At 36.6% G+C, this 18,550-nt stretch overlaps 1 protein-coding gene across 1 annotated transcript; it reads right to left on the reverse strand.

Annotated features, from left to right (window-relative positions):
* Positions 1-2,548: 2,548 nt before the first annotated feature.
* Positions 2,549-13,779, reverse strand: tomm70a (translocase of outer mitochondrial membrane 70 homolog A (S. cerevisiae)). Its single transcript, XM_067374075.1, has 12 exons — positions 13,473-13,779; positions 11,167-11,340; positions 10,955-11,081; positions 10,519-10,628; positions 10,280-10,428; positions 7,401-7,608; positions 6,876-7,010; positions 6,207-6,314; positions 5,913-6,029; positions 5,676-5,773; positions 5,462-5,584; positions 2,549-4,669 (listed from the first exon to the last, which is right to left on the reverse strand). The coding sequence occupies exons 1-12, from the start codon at positions 13,707-13,709 to the stop codon at positions 4,516-4,518; spliced, it is 1,740 nt and encodes a 579-aa protein (XP_067230176.1). The 5' UTR covers positions 13,710-13,779; the 3' UTR covers positions 2,549-4,515.
* Between the last annotated feature and the right edge of the window lie 4,771 nt (positions 13,780-18,550).

Consider the following 18,550-nt stretch of genomic DNA (forward strand, 5'->3'; position numbering starts at 1 on the left):
CGTGACGTAGAACGCGATATTCAGAATCAAGCGCGCGACTTTAACGTTCTAGACCTGCTCGGTTTCGACACAGAAGGACACTTGTTGCCTGCCTCTAACATAATTAGGTCTGTTTTTCATTTTGCTGTGCAAGTAAGTAGCCCACTGTCTTTTTAATTGAGTTGGAATAACTTACTATTTTTTTCTGCCATGATGCATCCCTTTGTTGTATGATTTATGTCATATGTAACGTGTTATTGAATAAACACAATAGATAACCACTCGACTGGATCTTCTGGTCTTTAGTTCATCATTTATTTGTCACGTGACCGAAAATAGAAATGAGGCGACACATCCCAGCTAATCATGAGATTTCATTTAGGTCAGTGGTTCTCAAACCTGTCCTGGGCTGAGTCCGAGATCGCCCCCTATACCCTTAAATACGGCACTATTTGAGGGGGCAGCCATTTGTAGTGGTGTCCGAAAACATAGTGGACGTTATTGAGTGCACTCATTCAATCCCACAATGCACTGCAATAACGAGTGTACAACTAATGTACGCTCGTGAGATGAATGAATTCCCGCGTCTCGCCTGAAGATGGCGCTCGCAGCTGAATCATTCTTTTATACCTTATCCAATGTGGCTACAGAATGATATTCTTACAGGTATAAATTCATTTTTAATTGATTATTAAATTGTTTAATCACGGTTTATGCATTCTAGTAGTTTCCATGACAGAGTTCAAGATAAATCTTTTCATCTTACTTCTGGGGCTGCCAGTAAATGTTAAACAGCAAGCACAAACTATGCAAAAGCGGGCAGCCCTTCCGGCACACTCAGTGTCCGAATTCACTCACTAGTTTTCATTCACTTCTCCAGTGTACTATATTAGTGGAGTAATGTATGGAATAGTGAATGAGGGTATAGGGGGCGATTTCGAACTCAGTACCACCAGCCCTGCACGTTTTGTATGTCTCCCCATCTATCACACCTGATACAACGCATGAGCTAATTTGTAGAGACTGCAAGACTTTAAATAGGTGTCAGATACAGGGAGACATGCAAAATGTGCAGAGCTGGTGGTCCTCTAGGACAGGTTTAAGAACCACTGATTTAGGTTATACATATTTATTATTCTTGTGATTTTTGTCAAAGAGAAAAATATTATGGTCCACATTTAGGCCCTATATACAAGCTTTTTTTTTTTTTTTTTTTGCGTGGATATGGAAAATTTTATTAGAGGAGAAACAAATAGATCTATCCTATAAAGATTAGTAATTTTTATATAGCCTATATGTATATTATTTTTAATTATTCATGGAGATTCCACATAGCCTACACAAGAAATGGTCAGCATCCAAGCTAATTTGATTAATTTCCTCTAGGAGACACAGTCAACAATGCATTTTAGCCATGAGGAGAAGTCAAGACACAGTTACTACATCACCCTGGCTCTTTGGGTGCTTTTGACTTTTCAAAGTGTACTTTGTTTTCATGTGGCCTATCATGTGAAGATGTTCGCCAACTTCTACACTTTCACACAAACAACTGTCAAAAGATAGACGGATAGATGTTGGCAAAAACCTGTAAGCAAAACTACTGAATAACACAGGGGCCAGTTGCATAAATAGCATGTCTTGAGAACTAGTTTGACCTACTAGTAGTTAAACAAGAGGTAATCAGTCTTACTTTTTTTATGCAAATTAGACAGCCTTTTATGTAACTAAGTCTGAGCAGTTTTTGCAACTGGCCCTGAACTAAAGGCCATGGTTGTTAAATGAGTGTTCTGCTTTTTATGTCAAGGATTCATGCAAATGCTCATTTACTGATCTCATTTGATGTTTTTATCCTGGCAAAAACTTCATACTGAAGCGTAAATTCATGCCGTCCTCACAGGATCTCACAGGAGGCACTTCTGCCTGCCAAAACCCAATAGAATGCACTTGTGCCACCTCTACAACATGTCGGAAAAGAGCTGAGAAGAGGCCGTATATGGAGCACAGGAATGTCAGTTAGTCCCCCCTTTATCTCATTTTTTAAATTTCAGATAATTAATAAAAATAAAAATAAGAAAAGAAAAGAAAGAAACACCACTGTCAACTAAGCCAGATTTTTTCTGGTTTCTCTATTTGTTTGTATTTCAATCTGTGACAAGTGTTCATAGACCTGGGAGAAGTGATATGTGATTTCTAAGAAACCTGATTAATATAAGTACCCTAAACAGAACAATGTAGGATGTTAGCCACCTCCACAAAAAAAAAAAAAAAAAAAAAAAAAAAAACTTGTGCATATTTCTTTCTTTCTATATTTGTATAGATTTTGTACATATTTGCTACTTATAATAAAAAGTGAAATGTAAAATGGCAATAAAGACATAAAATTACATTGGTGATGTATGTGACCAGTTTAAGCAAAAATACCTTATTTTCATCTGCTGTCCCTGGGCATGTGCATTGAATAAATAAGCAAATGTAATAAGCATTAAATAAAAATATTTACAGATAAAAAACGAATTTGCTTTGGATAAAAGCAGCTGCTAAATGAATAAATGTAAATCTGCATCGAAACACGAAGGCAAGCTGGCTTTATGAATAACTGTGGACAACTTGTTTATTTTAGGGTATCATACATTAATATTACACAAGTAAACTTTAGCGACATCACATTTTTCTGTTTCTTTTCTTTTCTTTTCTTTTTTTTTGCACAGCTACTTTCAACAGATTCAGAACAACAAATTCATTTTAAACCTTTAGGTTGTGCCAATTAGCTTTCATTGTAATTTATTTTAAAACAATCATTTATTATGATCTTCAAACATGCAGCAGAATGACTGGAATGACTTGTTCCATCAATATTGGTCTGTAAATCCATTATTAATTGATTGGAAAAAAGAAAATAAGCAAACATGTAAACATCTACATTAGGCAATGCTTAATTTGTACATGCATAGGCAATTGATCACATCCTTTTTTTTTTCCTGTAAACTGGGCAGACGAAGCCCTATACTGTTACACATTCAGTCAACAGTGGTTTTAAAATAAAGCTTCAATAAGGGAAAATATCTTAAGCAATCCATATTTGAAAGACAGCAATGCCATTTTGTTGCTTTGATACTGAAATCAACTTAAAGCAGGTAAATAGTATAAAATATAGAAATTAACTTCTCTAATTTCTGAATGAATGCAGATAGTGAAGAAATCATAGTTGCAATGCTCAAGGAAAAATAATTTACTGTCTTTTATTAAAAAAAAAAAAAAAAACTACCAATCTATGAATGTTTCATATATAGATGCTAAATGCAAGGTGTTTGTTTTATTTTCCTGCATTGATATTTTTCAAGAAGGGAGCCATTCTTCAAATATACCCCTCAATTACATTTTTATTTCACAGAGGAATTAAACAAATAAAATCAGATATGTGCAGTTTTAAACACAAAATGAGAGGAATGTAATTTTGGCGATTCTTAATGTTTCTAGGTTCATTTATGTTTTTGCACAAATATGCAACATTATGTTTCTCACAGCTATGTTTTTAACATTTAACATTTTAGTGCCTCAGTTTTATAAGATGGGCAAGGTGACTTCACAGCAAAATTCTTATACAGGGCTAAGAAGGTTTTAAATTACTTTAGTTATATCATCTTATACAACATTAAATAATGTGCAATTTGTCTCTTATTTTTGTGTCAGTTGAATATCTGGAGGATGTAACTTTGTGTATTGACATTTATATTTAAAGAAAAATTCTCATTCCTGCACAAAATATTTATATAGATTAAAAAAAATCCAAAATTTAAGATAAAAATGCACACAAAAATGAAGAACTGTATGGCCAAATGTCAAACCTTTCCTCGATATAATCCCATTCTTACAGTGTCATCACACAACAAGAACATACAGATTTATAACACAAAAAAACATCAACTAAAACTTTAATCCTGCATTTCCCATACAACAAAAAATGCAAATTAGGTTGCTAAGATGTGACAGTGAAAGGACAAAGCTTACGCACATTACAGCATCAAACCATGAATACATAATGCAGTCCTGCTGATGGTAAACACTGATTTAACGTAGTGAATCTGGTGTTTTGGAGAGAAAAAAAGAAAAAGAAATAATTACCGATTGAAGACATCTGTCAAACCAATTGGCAGGGGAGGCTGAACATGAACAAATGAGTGCCGTTTGTAAGTCATAAGATAGTCTAAGCCATACTCAATGAGGGAGGATTTGAACTATGCCACTGATGATTTTATATCTAATACAGCAGCTATCAGTCTTTTCTTTCTTTTTTTTTTTTCTTTTTTCTTTTTGCATTTTCTTGTTTCCTTTTGCTGCTTCTCCACCATTTTCTCTGCCACCTTCCAGTCCTCAAAATTGGTGTAAACATGTAGCAGAACATGTTCGGGCTTCCTTTTCATTGATAATCATCATCTTTATGATGAAGTAAAAAAAATTAAGAAAAAAAATATCAAACTTAGGTTATGAGATGTGTACTCTGGCCCGGCAGTAGAGAGTGGAGAAAAGAAGCAAGAGTTATAGCGTGGGAGGCTTGAGCCCATACTTCTTGGCCACCTCCGTCTGGGCATAAGCAGCATCACAGAGGGAGTAGAGATGGGCCATCTCCATCTCTGACTTGGCCAAGTTGATGGCCTTGTTGAACATGTCTATAGCCTTGTCCAGATTGCCTCTGTGGAAAAAAATTAAATGTTTTTAAAACACAATTTCATATATTCTGTCCAAAGATAATACAGGGCTCAATTATAAGAACTGCCTGTGACAGTGTGAAAGACTCTCAAGCCAATGTAATGTCACTGGCCCTATCTGCATTGTCATAAAAGTTTATCATTTGCATTTGTCTTGCCAATTTAAATATTCTGATGCTTAAACCATTCAAGTGCAAAACGACGCAAAAGAGAACTTAATTCGAACTGATTTTAATTTGAGCTCCACATTTTTAGAATGCTGTGTCATGCGCGAGATGCTGCAAAAGACGCAAGAGCAACGGTCATCCATGTCCGTCTAGTATGTTTACATAGAAAAACAATGGAAAAGTAGAACACTAAAATGGAAAAACTAAGTCTAAGGGGTTGTGTGAACATTTATATTAGTTAGGCTAGTCGTTTTTGTTGTGCACTGAAAGTGGAATCGAAAATTGTGAAATTCCTCAGGTATCCAAAAAATTTGGTGTCATAACCTTATTTATTACAATGTTGCATGGGTTAAAAAAAAAAATAATTATAATTTTTTTTTTTTTTTTTTGTTACTGAACCAGTGGCCCAATCAGGCCAGTAGAAAAAAATCTTTGTGATGAGCTCTGTAATAAAATAAGGCTGTAATAGCCACATCAACCTTTCAACAAACTTTTCAATGGCTTCAATGATTTCAAATAATCAATGACTTACAAATTAGGAATACAACACAAAAAGTATAGAAAAAGGTAATTTAAGGAACACAATGTAGCATTTTGTTCATCACAAACCTTTGGACTTCAATGGTTCCCATAGTTTCGTAAGCAAAGTCACATTTGTTATCAATTTCAATGGCTTTGCTTATGAGTTCAAGCCCCATTTCCAGATCTTGCTTCCATTGAAGTTGCAACAGACTGCACACAGAAACACAACTGATGAGTATTTTCTTTGTTGAACTTAGATTAACATAGGATTCTTTAAATACAAAGAAAGGATAGAACTAACCCTTTGTGGACATATGTTGTGGCGTTGTCAGGCTCTAGTTCAATACATTTATCATACATTTCATCAGCCTTACCAAACTGTTGCTGGTCAGTTAGTGCCTATAACAAAAAAAAAAAAAACAAACAAAAAAAAATTTGAGAAAAAAAAAGAAAAGATTCATATCTTAAAGTTATAGATATGAAGTAAACTCTGATAAAGTGCAATTTTATGGTTTTATGCCATAAAGGTGTAAAGTACCTGTGCATACAGAGCATAGCCCTCAGCACACTTTGGAAACTTCCTAATGACATCCTCAAAGCCATCCATGGCTTTCTGTACCTGGGATGGGTTGTTTCCAGTGTATGCCTGTCTGTACTACGAGACAAAAAAAAAGGCAATAAAGTGTATACCGCTTTTACAATAAGTAAAATTGAGAATGTGTCCTATTAGGTTAGCAGTACACAACATCCATAAATGTAATTCAAATGCCTTCACAAACAGTGCCAGTGCAGAGGATTTAATGTGTAAACAGTACTCTCTTGTGGTACTTACCAATGCAAAGCACTTCTGGGCCTGGGCAAGTGCAGAATCTGGTCTAAGTTTTATACACTCATCAAAATCTCCCACAGCCTCCTCCACCTGATCCAGCAGAATCTTCAACTGAGAAATGAAAATATGCCCAATAGGTTATTAATACATAATGTTTGTTGCTGCTGATTGTTGGGGAATATTGCTAATGTTGTTGCTAATTGTTGTGCCTAACACAGTTGTTAGGGAATGTTGAACAACAAAGCAAATTGTACACAAGTACTTAAGTGAATGGGCTTGACTGAAATTCCATTTAGTTGCTATGTTGCACAAAAATCAAGGTAAATTGGTGAAGGCCACCTCAGGAATATTACAAACAGAAACAAACTGCACATATTTTGGCAGGGAATTGTTTTTGCTGAAACTTCTGCTAGCTGAAATGAGTGACACTGCAGGTCTTTAACTTGGCGGGGTCATAAACTCAGCAGGGACACAAGTTGCTATTAACACCCACCCACTGAGACATGCAGTCACACAATGACTCCAAAAACTGTAAATGAAGATTACAGCTGGAAAATGGCTTGACTGAAAATGGAATCCTCAAATATTAATACCAGGAAAATTCACCATAAGGGCTTGCTTTTAAGTGTATCTTTAGGTGAAAATTCCAACATGAATGTGAAGTTGTCATACCTGTCCCCTGTGGTGGTAGACGTCTGCATTACGGGGATCAATCTCTGCAGCCATGTTGAAGTCCTGCGTGGAGAGCTGGGGTTGCTGCTGCTGCATGTACATGCTTCCACGTTTAATTAACGCATTAGCACGCAACTAAAACACATCAGAAAGATGCATTAACACTATAGGATCAATAAGACATACAACTTAACATATACATTTAATGTGTAATTTGGTAACTGATAAAAATGGCAGTAAGAGAAGGTATCTGAACACTTGCAGGCATGTGATCAGCTAAAAACAAAAAAAAGAAGAAAAACCTGACTTTGTTAACAACCCTGTGTTTTTGAACCCTGGCTAACATGCCAATAGTGTCCCGCAGATGGCACCACAAGCTAGTAATTGTTTAAGGCCATTTCAATTTATGCAAGATACTTTTCAGGGCAGGAAAATACATAAAGCCATATAAATCCGGGAAAAAAAAATAAAAATAAATAAATAAATCACATCCCTGCTCTTGAACAATCAATCATAATCTGTTACCTTGACACTGGCATTGTCCATGTTAATGACACGGTCAAGGTCAGGCTGTGCAGCTGTAGCATTGCCAATCAACAGGTAGAAGGTGGCTCTCAGCAGAAGAGCTTCAGCTGTGTACCTGCCTCCAGACTCAATTTCCTTCGTGCACTCACTGATGATCTTATCATAGTTCTCCTCCTCCATGTACTGCTTAGCCTTTAGGTAGCCTGAGCTGAGGAAACAGTAGTGGTCAATTAACTAATTTAATAATTGCACCCCCAGTTTCACAGACAAGGCTTAAGTCTAGTCCCAGACTAAAACTCATGTTTGAGCGGATTTTACTGAAAGCAACTTGCAGACATTTCTTAATATGCCAGTGCTCATGTACATGTACTTGTACTCGTACTCGTAAATATACCCACGATACCAAAGACCGATACCTCACGTGACGTAACCGACAATTTTCTGTGCTCAGAGACACCAGTGGCAGCAGCAGAAACAATGTCAGCCTCAGGGGTGTGGAAATACATAAAAATGTAATACATAAAAATAATGACAATCCACACTTTGCAAACTGCATGCTTTCAATCACAATTCGTTATCGATTAGTGAAGGCGGGATAGGCGGGATCTGTCTTTCTTGCACGCGATCCCAGTTCTCTCAGACAGTGCGCGATCAGTTCTCCTTGCGCCTGAATGGTCAAATGCACACATAGTTGTCAAAATGTCCATTGTGTGAAGTGTCTCTCGTAAATACAGTTGGTTATGGCTATAGTGGATGTAAACAGGTGGGTGAAAACAGGATGTGTGTCAGATATTACATCCATGAATTCGGTCTTAAAGGGACAGTAGCCTATTAAAGTTAATAAAATGACAAGATGTTAAATGTATACATGGTAAATAAACCTGCTGTATCTGAAAAAACAAGTTTATTTAATTTGTATCTCTATAGTATATTCTATAGTCTTAGTAATTTGTAAATTTCTTTTTATATAACAATTGTATATATTTGTAATTATGCCCTTTGAAGGTTACTGGACACTGCAAAATTTTTGTTCTTTAAGTTTGTGACAAGTCTGCCACATAAAAATTATTACTTTTTTAATTGGAGTAATAATAAAGAAGCTGTCTTACATTCATTAGTCTCACTGTGTTGGAAAACTGCCACATCACCCCATATTTATATATATATATATTATATATTATATATACACACACAACCTGATTCCAAAAAAGTTGGGATACTGTACAAATTGTGAATAAAAACAGAATGCAATGATGTGGAAGTTTTAAATTTCAATATTTTATTCAGAATACAACATAGATGACATATCAAATGTTTAAACTGAGAAAATGTATCATTTTAAGGGAAAAATAAGTTGATTTTAAGTTTCATGGCATCAACATATCTCAAAAAAGTTGGGACAAGGCCATGTTTACCACTGTGTGGCATCCCTTCTTTTTATAACAGTCTGCAAACGTCTGGGGACTGAGGAGACAAGTTGCTCAAGTTTAGGAATAGGAATGTTGTCCCATTCTTGTCTAATACAGGCTTCTAGTTGCTCAACTGCCTTAGGTCTTCTGTGTCGCATCTTCCTCTTTATGATGCGCCAAATGTTTTCTATGGGTGAAAGATATGGACTGCAGTCTGGCCATTTCAATACCCGGATCCTTCTTCTACGCAGCCATGATGTTGTAATTGATGCAGTATGTGGTCTGGCATTGTCATGTTGGAAACTGCAAGGTCTTCCCTGAAAGAGACGACATCTGGATGGGAGTGTATGTTGTTCTACAACTTGGATATACCTTTCAGCATTGATGGTGCCTTTCCAGATGTGCAAGCTGCCCATGCCACACGCACTCATGCAACCCCATACCATCAGAGATGCAGGCTTCTGAACTGAGCGCTGATAACAACTTGGGTTGTCCTTGTCCTCTTTAGTCTGGATGACATGGCATCCCAGTTTTCCAAAAAGAACTACAAATTTTGATTCGTCTGACCACAGAACAGTTTTCCACTTTGCCACAGTCCATTTTAAATGAGCCTTGGCCCAGAGAAAACGCCTGGGCTTCTGGATCATGTTTAGATCTGGATCTGGATCACCGACAATGTTTTCTGGAAGTATTCCTGAGCCCATGTTGTGATTTCCATTACAGTAGCATTTGTGTATGTGATGCAGTGCCGTCTAAGGGCCCGAAGATCACGGGCATCCATTATGGTTTTCCGGCCTTGGCCCTTACGCAGAGAGATTGTTCCAGATTCTCTGAATCTTTGGATGATATTACGCACTGTAGATGATGATAACTTCAAACTCTTTGCAATTTTTCTCTCAGAAACTCCTTTCTGATATTGCTCCACTATTTTTCGCCGCAGCATTGGGGGAATTGGTGATCCTCTGCCCATCTTGACTTCAGAGAGACACTGCCACTCTGAGAGGTTCTTTTTATACCCAATCATGTTGCCAATTGACCTAATAAGTTGCAAATTGGTCCTCCAGCTGTTCTTTATATGTACATTTAACTTTTCTGGCCTCTTATTGCTACCTGTCCCAACTTTTTTGCAATGTGTAGCGGTCATGAAATCCAAAATGAGTCTCACTTTCAACATTTGATATGTTATCTACATTCTATTGTGAATAAAATATAAGTTTATGAGATTTGTAAATTATTGCATTCCTTTTTTATTCACAATTTGTACAGTGTCCCAACATTTTTGGAATCGGGTTTGTGTGTGTCTGTATGTATGTATATATATATATAAACTTGGTTGCGACTACATTATAATAATGTAAAAATAAGACACTAAACATTTAGAATATAAAAGCAAAAGGAAACCAATACCAACAAAAACATACAGAGTGTACAAATCTCAGTGTGTATGGGCAAAATACCCTCAGCTCTCACCTTCCTGTGACCTCTGAGGCCTCACCCTCTTTGTCTTTATCCTCATCCTTCTTTTCACCTTTCTGTAGGGGCTGTGAGATGATGTCATCAGTAAAGGAGCTGAAATAGGACTTGATGAACTGAGGAGATGGCATAAGGGGCTCCCGGTTCTGAGAAGAGCAAACATGACAGAGCAAAAAAGAAGATAGATGATATAACTATGTGATGCAAATCTGAGATCCTTTCTGTCACATTCCCACCTTGTATTTCTCTTTGGCCTTCTCTTTTCCAAGCTGTTTCAGCACCTTGTCTGCCAGTAGCATACTCTGCTGGTTCTGAAAAACCTCCAGAATACATACTGCTGTCACATCTATAAAAAGCAGAAACATATTTGCGACTGAAACACATTATATCAGAGAATAGGATGTTGTCAATGTTAAAAGAAAGTTATTTTTTATTTAAAACAATTAATGGTAATTAATGACAACTTGATTTAGTGGCTAATATCAGGGATTGTGACAGCAGGTTGTTTAGAAACAGGTTAGAGGTGCTTAAAAACAACCCAAAAATGTAAAAAGGTTGAAACACATCAAATATATTACTTTAAAATTAAAATCTTCCACCCAAAGCAAAAATTCTAGTAAAATTCAAATAACAGAAACACAATTCAAATATCAAACCAGAAATAAAGTTAACCTTCTAGGCATTCCTTCTTGTTATCCAGTTTTTCCAGTGCTTTGGCACGCCTAAAAAGGGCTTTTACATAGCAAGGATTCAGCTCGACTGCCTGAGAACAATCCTGTATCACTTCTGTCCATTTCATCTAAAACACAAAAACAAATAAAAAGTAATCGTTCAGACTTATAACACTTAGTGATGCTACAAATTATCATCGGACTCAGACAAACCTGTTGCTCGTAGGCTGCAGCTCTATTCTGGTAGAAGGTGGATAGATCTCCTTTCTGTTCTTTGGGACATAGGCTGATGGCTTCTGTGTAGCACTGGATGGCCTGCTCATATTTGCCAGCCTTGAAGTATTTGTTGCCCTTATTCTTGGCAGACTGTGCTCTGTCAAGGGGACTCTGGATGGGCAGACAGAATTATTATTATACAAAGCTTTTTCATTAATTCCAGAAAAGAAATTCACTAGAGCACTTTTCAATTGACATACATAATAAATTCCAACACAAACGTGTAACACTGTCATTTAGAACAGGGGTTTTTAAACTGTGGGTCATGACCCATTTGTGGGTCACAGAGTGGAAAAAGGTGGGTCACGCAGTTACTTGGCTGCAGCTCAATTTACATATTAATGAATGACACACACACACACAAACAGTTTAGTCCAGGGCTTCATGATATACCAGCACTGAATAGAAAATGTGATATTGCTTAGTGCAGTTTTCACAAAGTCTGCAATTTAATTATATAAAAAAAGTCACTGTTTGGATTTAAATAGGCAAACACTTAAGAGTCAATGACAGGATACTTATTGCTGTTATTATTATGTTTTTAGCATGTTATAGGTTTGGGAACGGTTCTTTTAACTTTAATTGATGGAGGGTGTAATTTCTTAATCATGTAGGAAGACAAATCATGGCCATATTCCAGGCTGACAAAGCCAAGACTAACCAGGCTCAAACTATGAAAGAATGGTTGGAAGAGAAGATACACTGAATAACATCACAACATTTTTTCCATCAACAGGTGTATCAATTTTTGGTCAAGATCTCGGTGCCGATATTGGCAATACAAGAGTGGAGCACTCTGTAAAATTAACTACAGCACATCCCAAAGACTTTCAATGAATTTAACTCAGACCTTGAGGTGCTGATTCATGTGTGAAAATGATTCTTCATGCTCCCTTCCACCCACTCTTTCACAATTTGAGACTGAAAAATTAATTATTAAATAGGAACCCCTAATATTGGCTGTACAACTGGCATATACTGAAAGATCCCAGCATCTATTATTCTAAGAGTATGATAGACCTCTGAACTTCAACATTTTATTATGACACCAAGTACATTTAGCTGTATTGGTGGTGATGATGGCTGGAAGCTACAGAAACAAATTCATGCTTGCAAAGGCTCTGCATGATCCTCTTGTTCGCAAACATTCTCAGGGTCTGAATTGGGCTCGAACTGGTATGGCAAAATTGACACCATCGTTAATGTTTACACCTTAGCAGATGCAACTCTGGTTATGGTAATGGGCGTGAAATTTCCGGAACACGTTCTTAGTGGTTCGCCAATCACAATACACTGGGCCAGCTAACCAATCAGAGCACATTTCATATTTTGAATGGAAGGGCATATATGTTCCATATGTTTATCATATATGTTCCATATAGCTGTAACTTGAGCAATATCCACTGGTCCAATCATATTCTGTATTGCTAAATGCATAAATTACTGTTTGTAATTCATGCATGTGTCATTAGAGGCAACCCTGGGCTCCCACACTTTTTGGTATGTGTTCCATGACCTTTCCAGTCATTCGAGATTACTGGATAAGAATGTTTAATCACACTGATATGCCACTAGTTTGACCAAAAAGAATCAAGTCAAACAGTTCACTCACAAATTAAACACCATTATGTTTTGTTTTTTTTTCATGACGGAACCATATGAACAGAGATGACCCCAGAGCTCGACCCAGACTGTGTAACAGGAACGTATACCATACCTTATAATCTAAGCATACACAGGTCCATGTTCGACAACATTTTTAGCTTTAAATGTTGTTAATCTAGAGGAGACGCTGTTACCAAAGTACAAGCATGCAATACAAGTAACTGATAAAAGACTAATATAGCTAACAAGGAAGCTGACACATGTGGATTTGCTTCATTCTATCTCCCCGCCCTCGAATACAGCACACACCACCAGCATTTTATATAAAACCGCGTAACGTTAGGATCAAACTATATTCTGAATTAGGATTATCAAACCAAGAACATTTGACACTCCTAGCTGACTGCGCAGATTTTGATCACATATGTGGTTTAGGAGCGCACGTTTGGAAGCTAACTGGCTAACGTTAATGCACTTTTGCTAACACGGGCTAGTTTGTCAAGCAGTGTCCTTGACTGAGACTGCAGTAATGTTAGGGTGTCAAGAAAATATTTATGGGCTAAATGACAGGTCCAAATATATGAATGTGGTCTATTAATAAAAAAGGAACAGTTATGCTTTATAATTGGGTACATTACCATGTTCTCCAGCTCTGGGTTAGTCGCTCCGTGCTGGCCCTGGATAGGGCTAGCGCTTCCTTCAGGAGTTTTCCTTTCTCCATTCTTTTTCCCTTGCTTTTCTTTGCTGCGACTTCGGTTCCACAGGTAAACAGCTCCGACGCCAAGGACGATCGGTGTCCCTACTAGGAGTGCCAGCTGCCAGCGGGGGAGCCCACTCGCGGACTGAGGCTCTACTGGCTTCGACGCAGCCATCATCCACGCAGCAGCACTCAGCTAACGCGCAAACTCACACACTAGCGTGCGTACGCAACAACGAGCCACCTCCTTTACAGAAGCCACTTGGTAGGTCACCGCGCTGAGCACTGAGCAGGTGGTATCATGGGATACTGGAGGACTACAGATAGTTATCCACAATAATCTGAAACTTTACTCTTTATATATTTTGATATTTATATAATGTTCCATTATTAAACATTTATTTCGGAATATGCCATTGTTGGATATAGATAGATTTTAAACTGCAATGTGGTAGCTTCTTATTACAATTTTAAACAACTTAAATTGTAATCAGTATTCCACATAAGAAAGTAAAAATTTACTTTTTACAGAAAATTAAACTATTGCTATTTTCCAACATTTTTATATTTTATTGGCTTGGTTTTCATACAGCCATGTTAGTATTTATACTATACTATACTATTTCTCAGAAATATGGGCCCCCTCATTCAAGGGGGTCCTACACCCCTAGCTAGCATCTCAGCATGCTTTACCTCTATGAAAGCTTTTTCAAGCAATATATATATATATATATATATATATATATATATATATATATATATATATATATATATATATATATATATATATATTCCTAGCTCCTAGTTCTTTTAGTCGAGTCAAATATTATTTGTGACGATAAAACGAAGAGCATGTTAATTGGCCTGATTGTGAACTACCAACTATACACACACACACACACACACACACACACACACACACACACACACACACACCTTTGTATTGTCTGCAATACAGCGGAACAGCCCAAAGTGTGGGTTGAGTGTGTTCAAGTAGAAGACATCTCCAATGGAGCCTGTTGTGGGCCCACAGTATGTCCACACTAATGCTAACCCACTGGGGTCCCAATGCCCACCTGCAGCCCACTGGACAAAATGTGGGTATGTTGGGAAAGGGTGGATACACTGGGCATATACAAGTGTAGGGCCACTGCAGGCCATTAGTTTAACCTAATTTGCATTTGCCCTAATATTACCATTAATGCATATGCAGAATAACGGCACTTGTTGGAAGTAGCAGTAATAAATTAGAAGTCATGTTTCAAATAATTTCATTTATTCACAGCCAGGTAAAAAATGAAGAAAGCATACACTTCGGTTCAAAAGTTTGGGGTTGGTAAGATTTTTAAAAATGTTTTTGAAAGAAGTCCCTTTTGCTCACTGAGGTATTCGATTATTTGATTATTTGATCAAAAAATAGTGTAAAAAGTGTAATATTATGAAACAGCATTACAACTTAAAATAAATATTTTCTGTTTTAATATATTTTGCAATGTATCTTATTCCTGTAATGTTAAAACTGGATTTTCAGCAGCCATTACTCCAGTCTTTAGTGTCACATGATCCTTCAGAAATTATTATAATATGTTTACTTGCTGCTAAAGAAATATTTCTTATGTTCTTATTGGTGTTTCTTATAATTAAATGTTGAAAACCATTGTGATGCTCCATTTTTTTGTGTAAACTGTGATACATATTTTTAGGATTCTTTTTGAATAGAACTTTTAAAAGAGCAGCATTTTTTTGAATAAGAAATTGTAAATTTTACCATATAAAAATCTTTACTGTCATTTTTGATCAATTTAAAGACTCAAGTATTACCAAATTCATCGGAAGGAATTACTATCCAAAAACCTCACAAAAACCTCAAAAGCTTACAATGATTTCCGTCATTACTAGGGAGTTATAATGATCTTCACGAATACTGTTCCAAATAATTAGTTATTCCGTCTGAAGGATGTAGTGAGACTTGAGTACTATTCAATACTTTACAAAAACCTCAAAAGAGAGAATTATCATGTTTACTAGAGAATTATCATATTTTTCACTTTAGAATATGATCCAAATAATTAGTAATTCCTTCTGAAATATTTGGTAATACTTAAGTCATAACTAATGGGTTACCATAATCTTTACTATAGAAATAATAATACATTATGCATTATTCACATTAATTATGAGCCTGTAGTTCTTAGTAGTCATCTGGGAGGTATGAAAAAAATAGTAGTTATTCATTAGTGAACTACCACATTTGACTAAGCACTATTACTTACTTAGTTAATCAGAGTTTCTTTTTTAGTAATAGTAGTTACTATTAATATTGAGTTTCCTCTTTGTTTCTGTGTAGTTATTCATTAATGATGGAACCAGGGGTGGATCTAGAAAATTATTTATAGGGTGGCAAAGGGGTGGCATGAGGTCTATTAGGGGTGGCAACACCAAAGCAAGCGCCCATGCATAGTTTTTGGAGATTTATGGCCTGACATACACAATTGTGTTCACAAACATTGCATTACCAAAATAAATAACAAGATTTCAATATCCATCATGGCACCAAGTAAAGGCACTATATGAAAAACTTCAACAGATTTAAAATGAGTCTGACCTTGTATCACTAAAGGAGATGAGCAGTTTTATTAATATTACACAGGTTACTTCGATGGCATAAATCACATGTTTTAGTGCAAGTTAAAGAACAACAAAAACTTTATTTTTGCAAACAATTTTTGAGTTTCTGTTATTAACAGAGATGGGAATGTCTGTGTGTGTTCACCCAGAACACCCTATCAACCACATACTCTAGCAATACCCCAGCAATTGCAGCAAGAGCCTAGCAACCACCCAGAATCTCCTAGCAACCACCTAGTAACACTTTAACAATCACCCAGAACATCTATATTCTGGCCTAACTGAACAAATTTTCTATTTATGTTTTTTAAACAAGACTTTAAGTTGGCTTTATGACAAGCCAGCATAAGTTTGTCTTTCAAACTTTTTAATCTAGTTGAAATGAATCAATTCAACATTTTCTCACAACTATAAACACAATCTCAAAACTATGCACCAACTTGTACAAACCTCAAACTTCCAGGTCAAAATAAAATGTTTTAGTCAAAAACTTATTCTTGTCTGACAAAATCAAACTTTGGCCTCAGACGACACACAAAACTTAACAAATACACACTACTGCACTGCCCAGTGAACACTAGTGAGATCAATTCATGTAACACTGTAACAAAATACCGCTAACTGGGATTCAGGAATTATTTTGCAGCTCAATGTCTACTACACTATACAAAAATAAATTTACAGATACAGTAAAATACAGCAATTACTTTTTTCTTTCTTTTTTTCATTTTACTATTGTAAAGTGATCTGGCAGTATGTATGCACCACAATACAGTATACTGTCAATTACAGAAATACTAAATTCAGCATCCTCTGCACATTTGGCCAAATTTTATTACAGTATATAAGGAACTATAGCAGTGTATTGGTCTTTCTCAGTTCTGCAAAATACAGTATAACAAATGGCTACAGAGAAAGTTGACAATCACAAGTGTGAGGGTGTACAGCGTGCTACAGTTTACTGTACATAGTGAAATTTCCTTCATCTAAAGTACTGGTACAGTGTAAGTTTAAAGCCCCTGTAAATTATTCATTCAGCTCTCTCTCAGATTTTGACTAGTGTCATCAGTTTTGCTACCTAATGTTGTCATTGTTAAACGTTTTGAGAAATGTGTCTTTGTTTTGAGAACTGAGCGAATGGTTTGGGAAACTGGGCCAACTGAATCACTTATAAGGTGTTATAGCGATCGAGAAAAGCTAAAATACATTTAGATTCTTATCTAACTAGTTTCTGTGATCGGGATCTTCTTATTGATTTCATGTTACCGTTTCGTCGGATGGCAAAACCATGATGAAAGTGGAGCGGGCGGTCGGTGAATCAGCTCACAAAAATTCGAGGACTTCTGAATCAGCCGAGAAGCAGTAATTTTCCGATTCACGAACAAATGGAAAACAATTCGTAAGTGAACTTGACTGCGCTGTGTTTTTGACTCTCAAAGAACCGGTTCATAAGAGACATTTGTTAATGAAGCTGACTACACGGGGCGCGCTGCGTAAAGGGGCGGATCTACCGGGGTGGCAACTGCCACAATAAAAAACTTTGCCACCCCAAAATTATCAGAGAATAAAATATAAATGTTAGCAGTGTTTCAAGTGCTACTGCTTTTCAGTGATGACATAAAAAAGACAGCGTATTGCAAAATAATGGCAAGAAAACACGTCTTTCAATAAGCTGCATGACGGTTGCACGTAGCAGCCATAGACAGTAAAAGAAGCAGCGCGTCCAATCTAGTCAGCTTCAGGGGCGGAGCCAGACATTGTAAACATTCGGGGCTTAGCCCAAATCTATATTTGACCAATGACATTTAATTTTCTGTTGACAGTTTTACTGGCATAAAAGGAGCTTTTGTATTAGTATTCTTGTACAAAAAATATACATTATTTGGCACTGTTATTTTTTTAAAGTTTACTGGATGTATCTCCTCTAGGGGGGTCCGGGGGCACATGTCTCTACAAAACAGGAAAACAGTTTTAGCGACAGGGGATGTAGCTCAGTGGTAGATCGCATGCTTTGCATGTATGAGGTCCTGGGTTCAATCCCCAGCATCTCCAAGCAATGTTGGACTTTAAGTAAAAGGCTTCAAACACATACATAGTTTTAACCAAATTGGTGCAAGAATCATTTAGCGCCTTAACATCTTGAAAGGAGAAAAGGGAAAACAGGAAAAAGATTTCAACATCAGGGGATGTAGCTCAGTGGTAGAGTGAATGCTTTGCATCCAAGCAATGTTGGGCTTTAAGCAAAAGGCTTCAACCACATGCATATTTCTAATCAATTTGGTGCATGAATTGCAACGTTGTCCTTTAACACCTTTACATCTTGACATGCATATATATCTACACAACAGGAAAACTGCATCAATGTCAGGGGATGTAGCTCAGTGGTAGAGC

This window comes from Chanodichthys erythropterus, chromosome 21 (assembly GCF_024489055.1).
Source record: "Chanodichthys erythropterus isolate Z2021 chromosome 21, ASM2448905v1, whole genome shotgun sequence".
In the NCBI taxonomy this organism is placed as follows: domain Eukaryota; kingdom Metazoa; phylum Chordata; class Actinopteri; order Cypriniformes; family Xenocyprididae; genus Chanodichthys; species Chanodichthys erythropterus.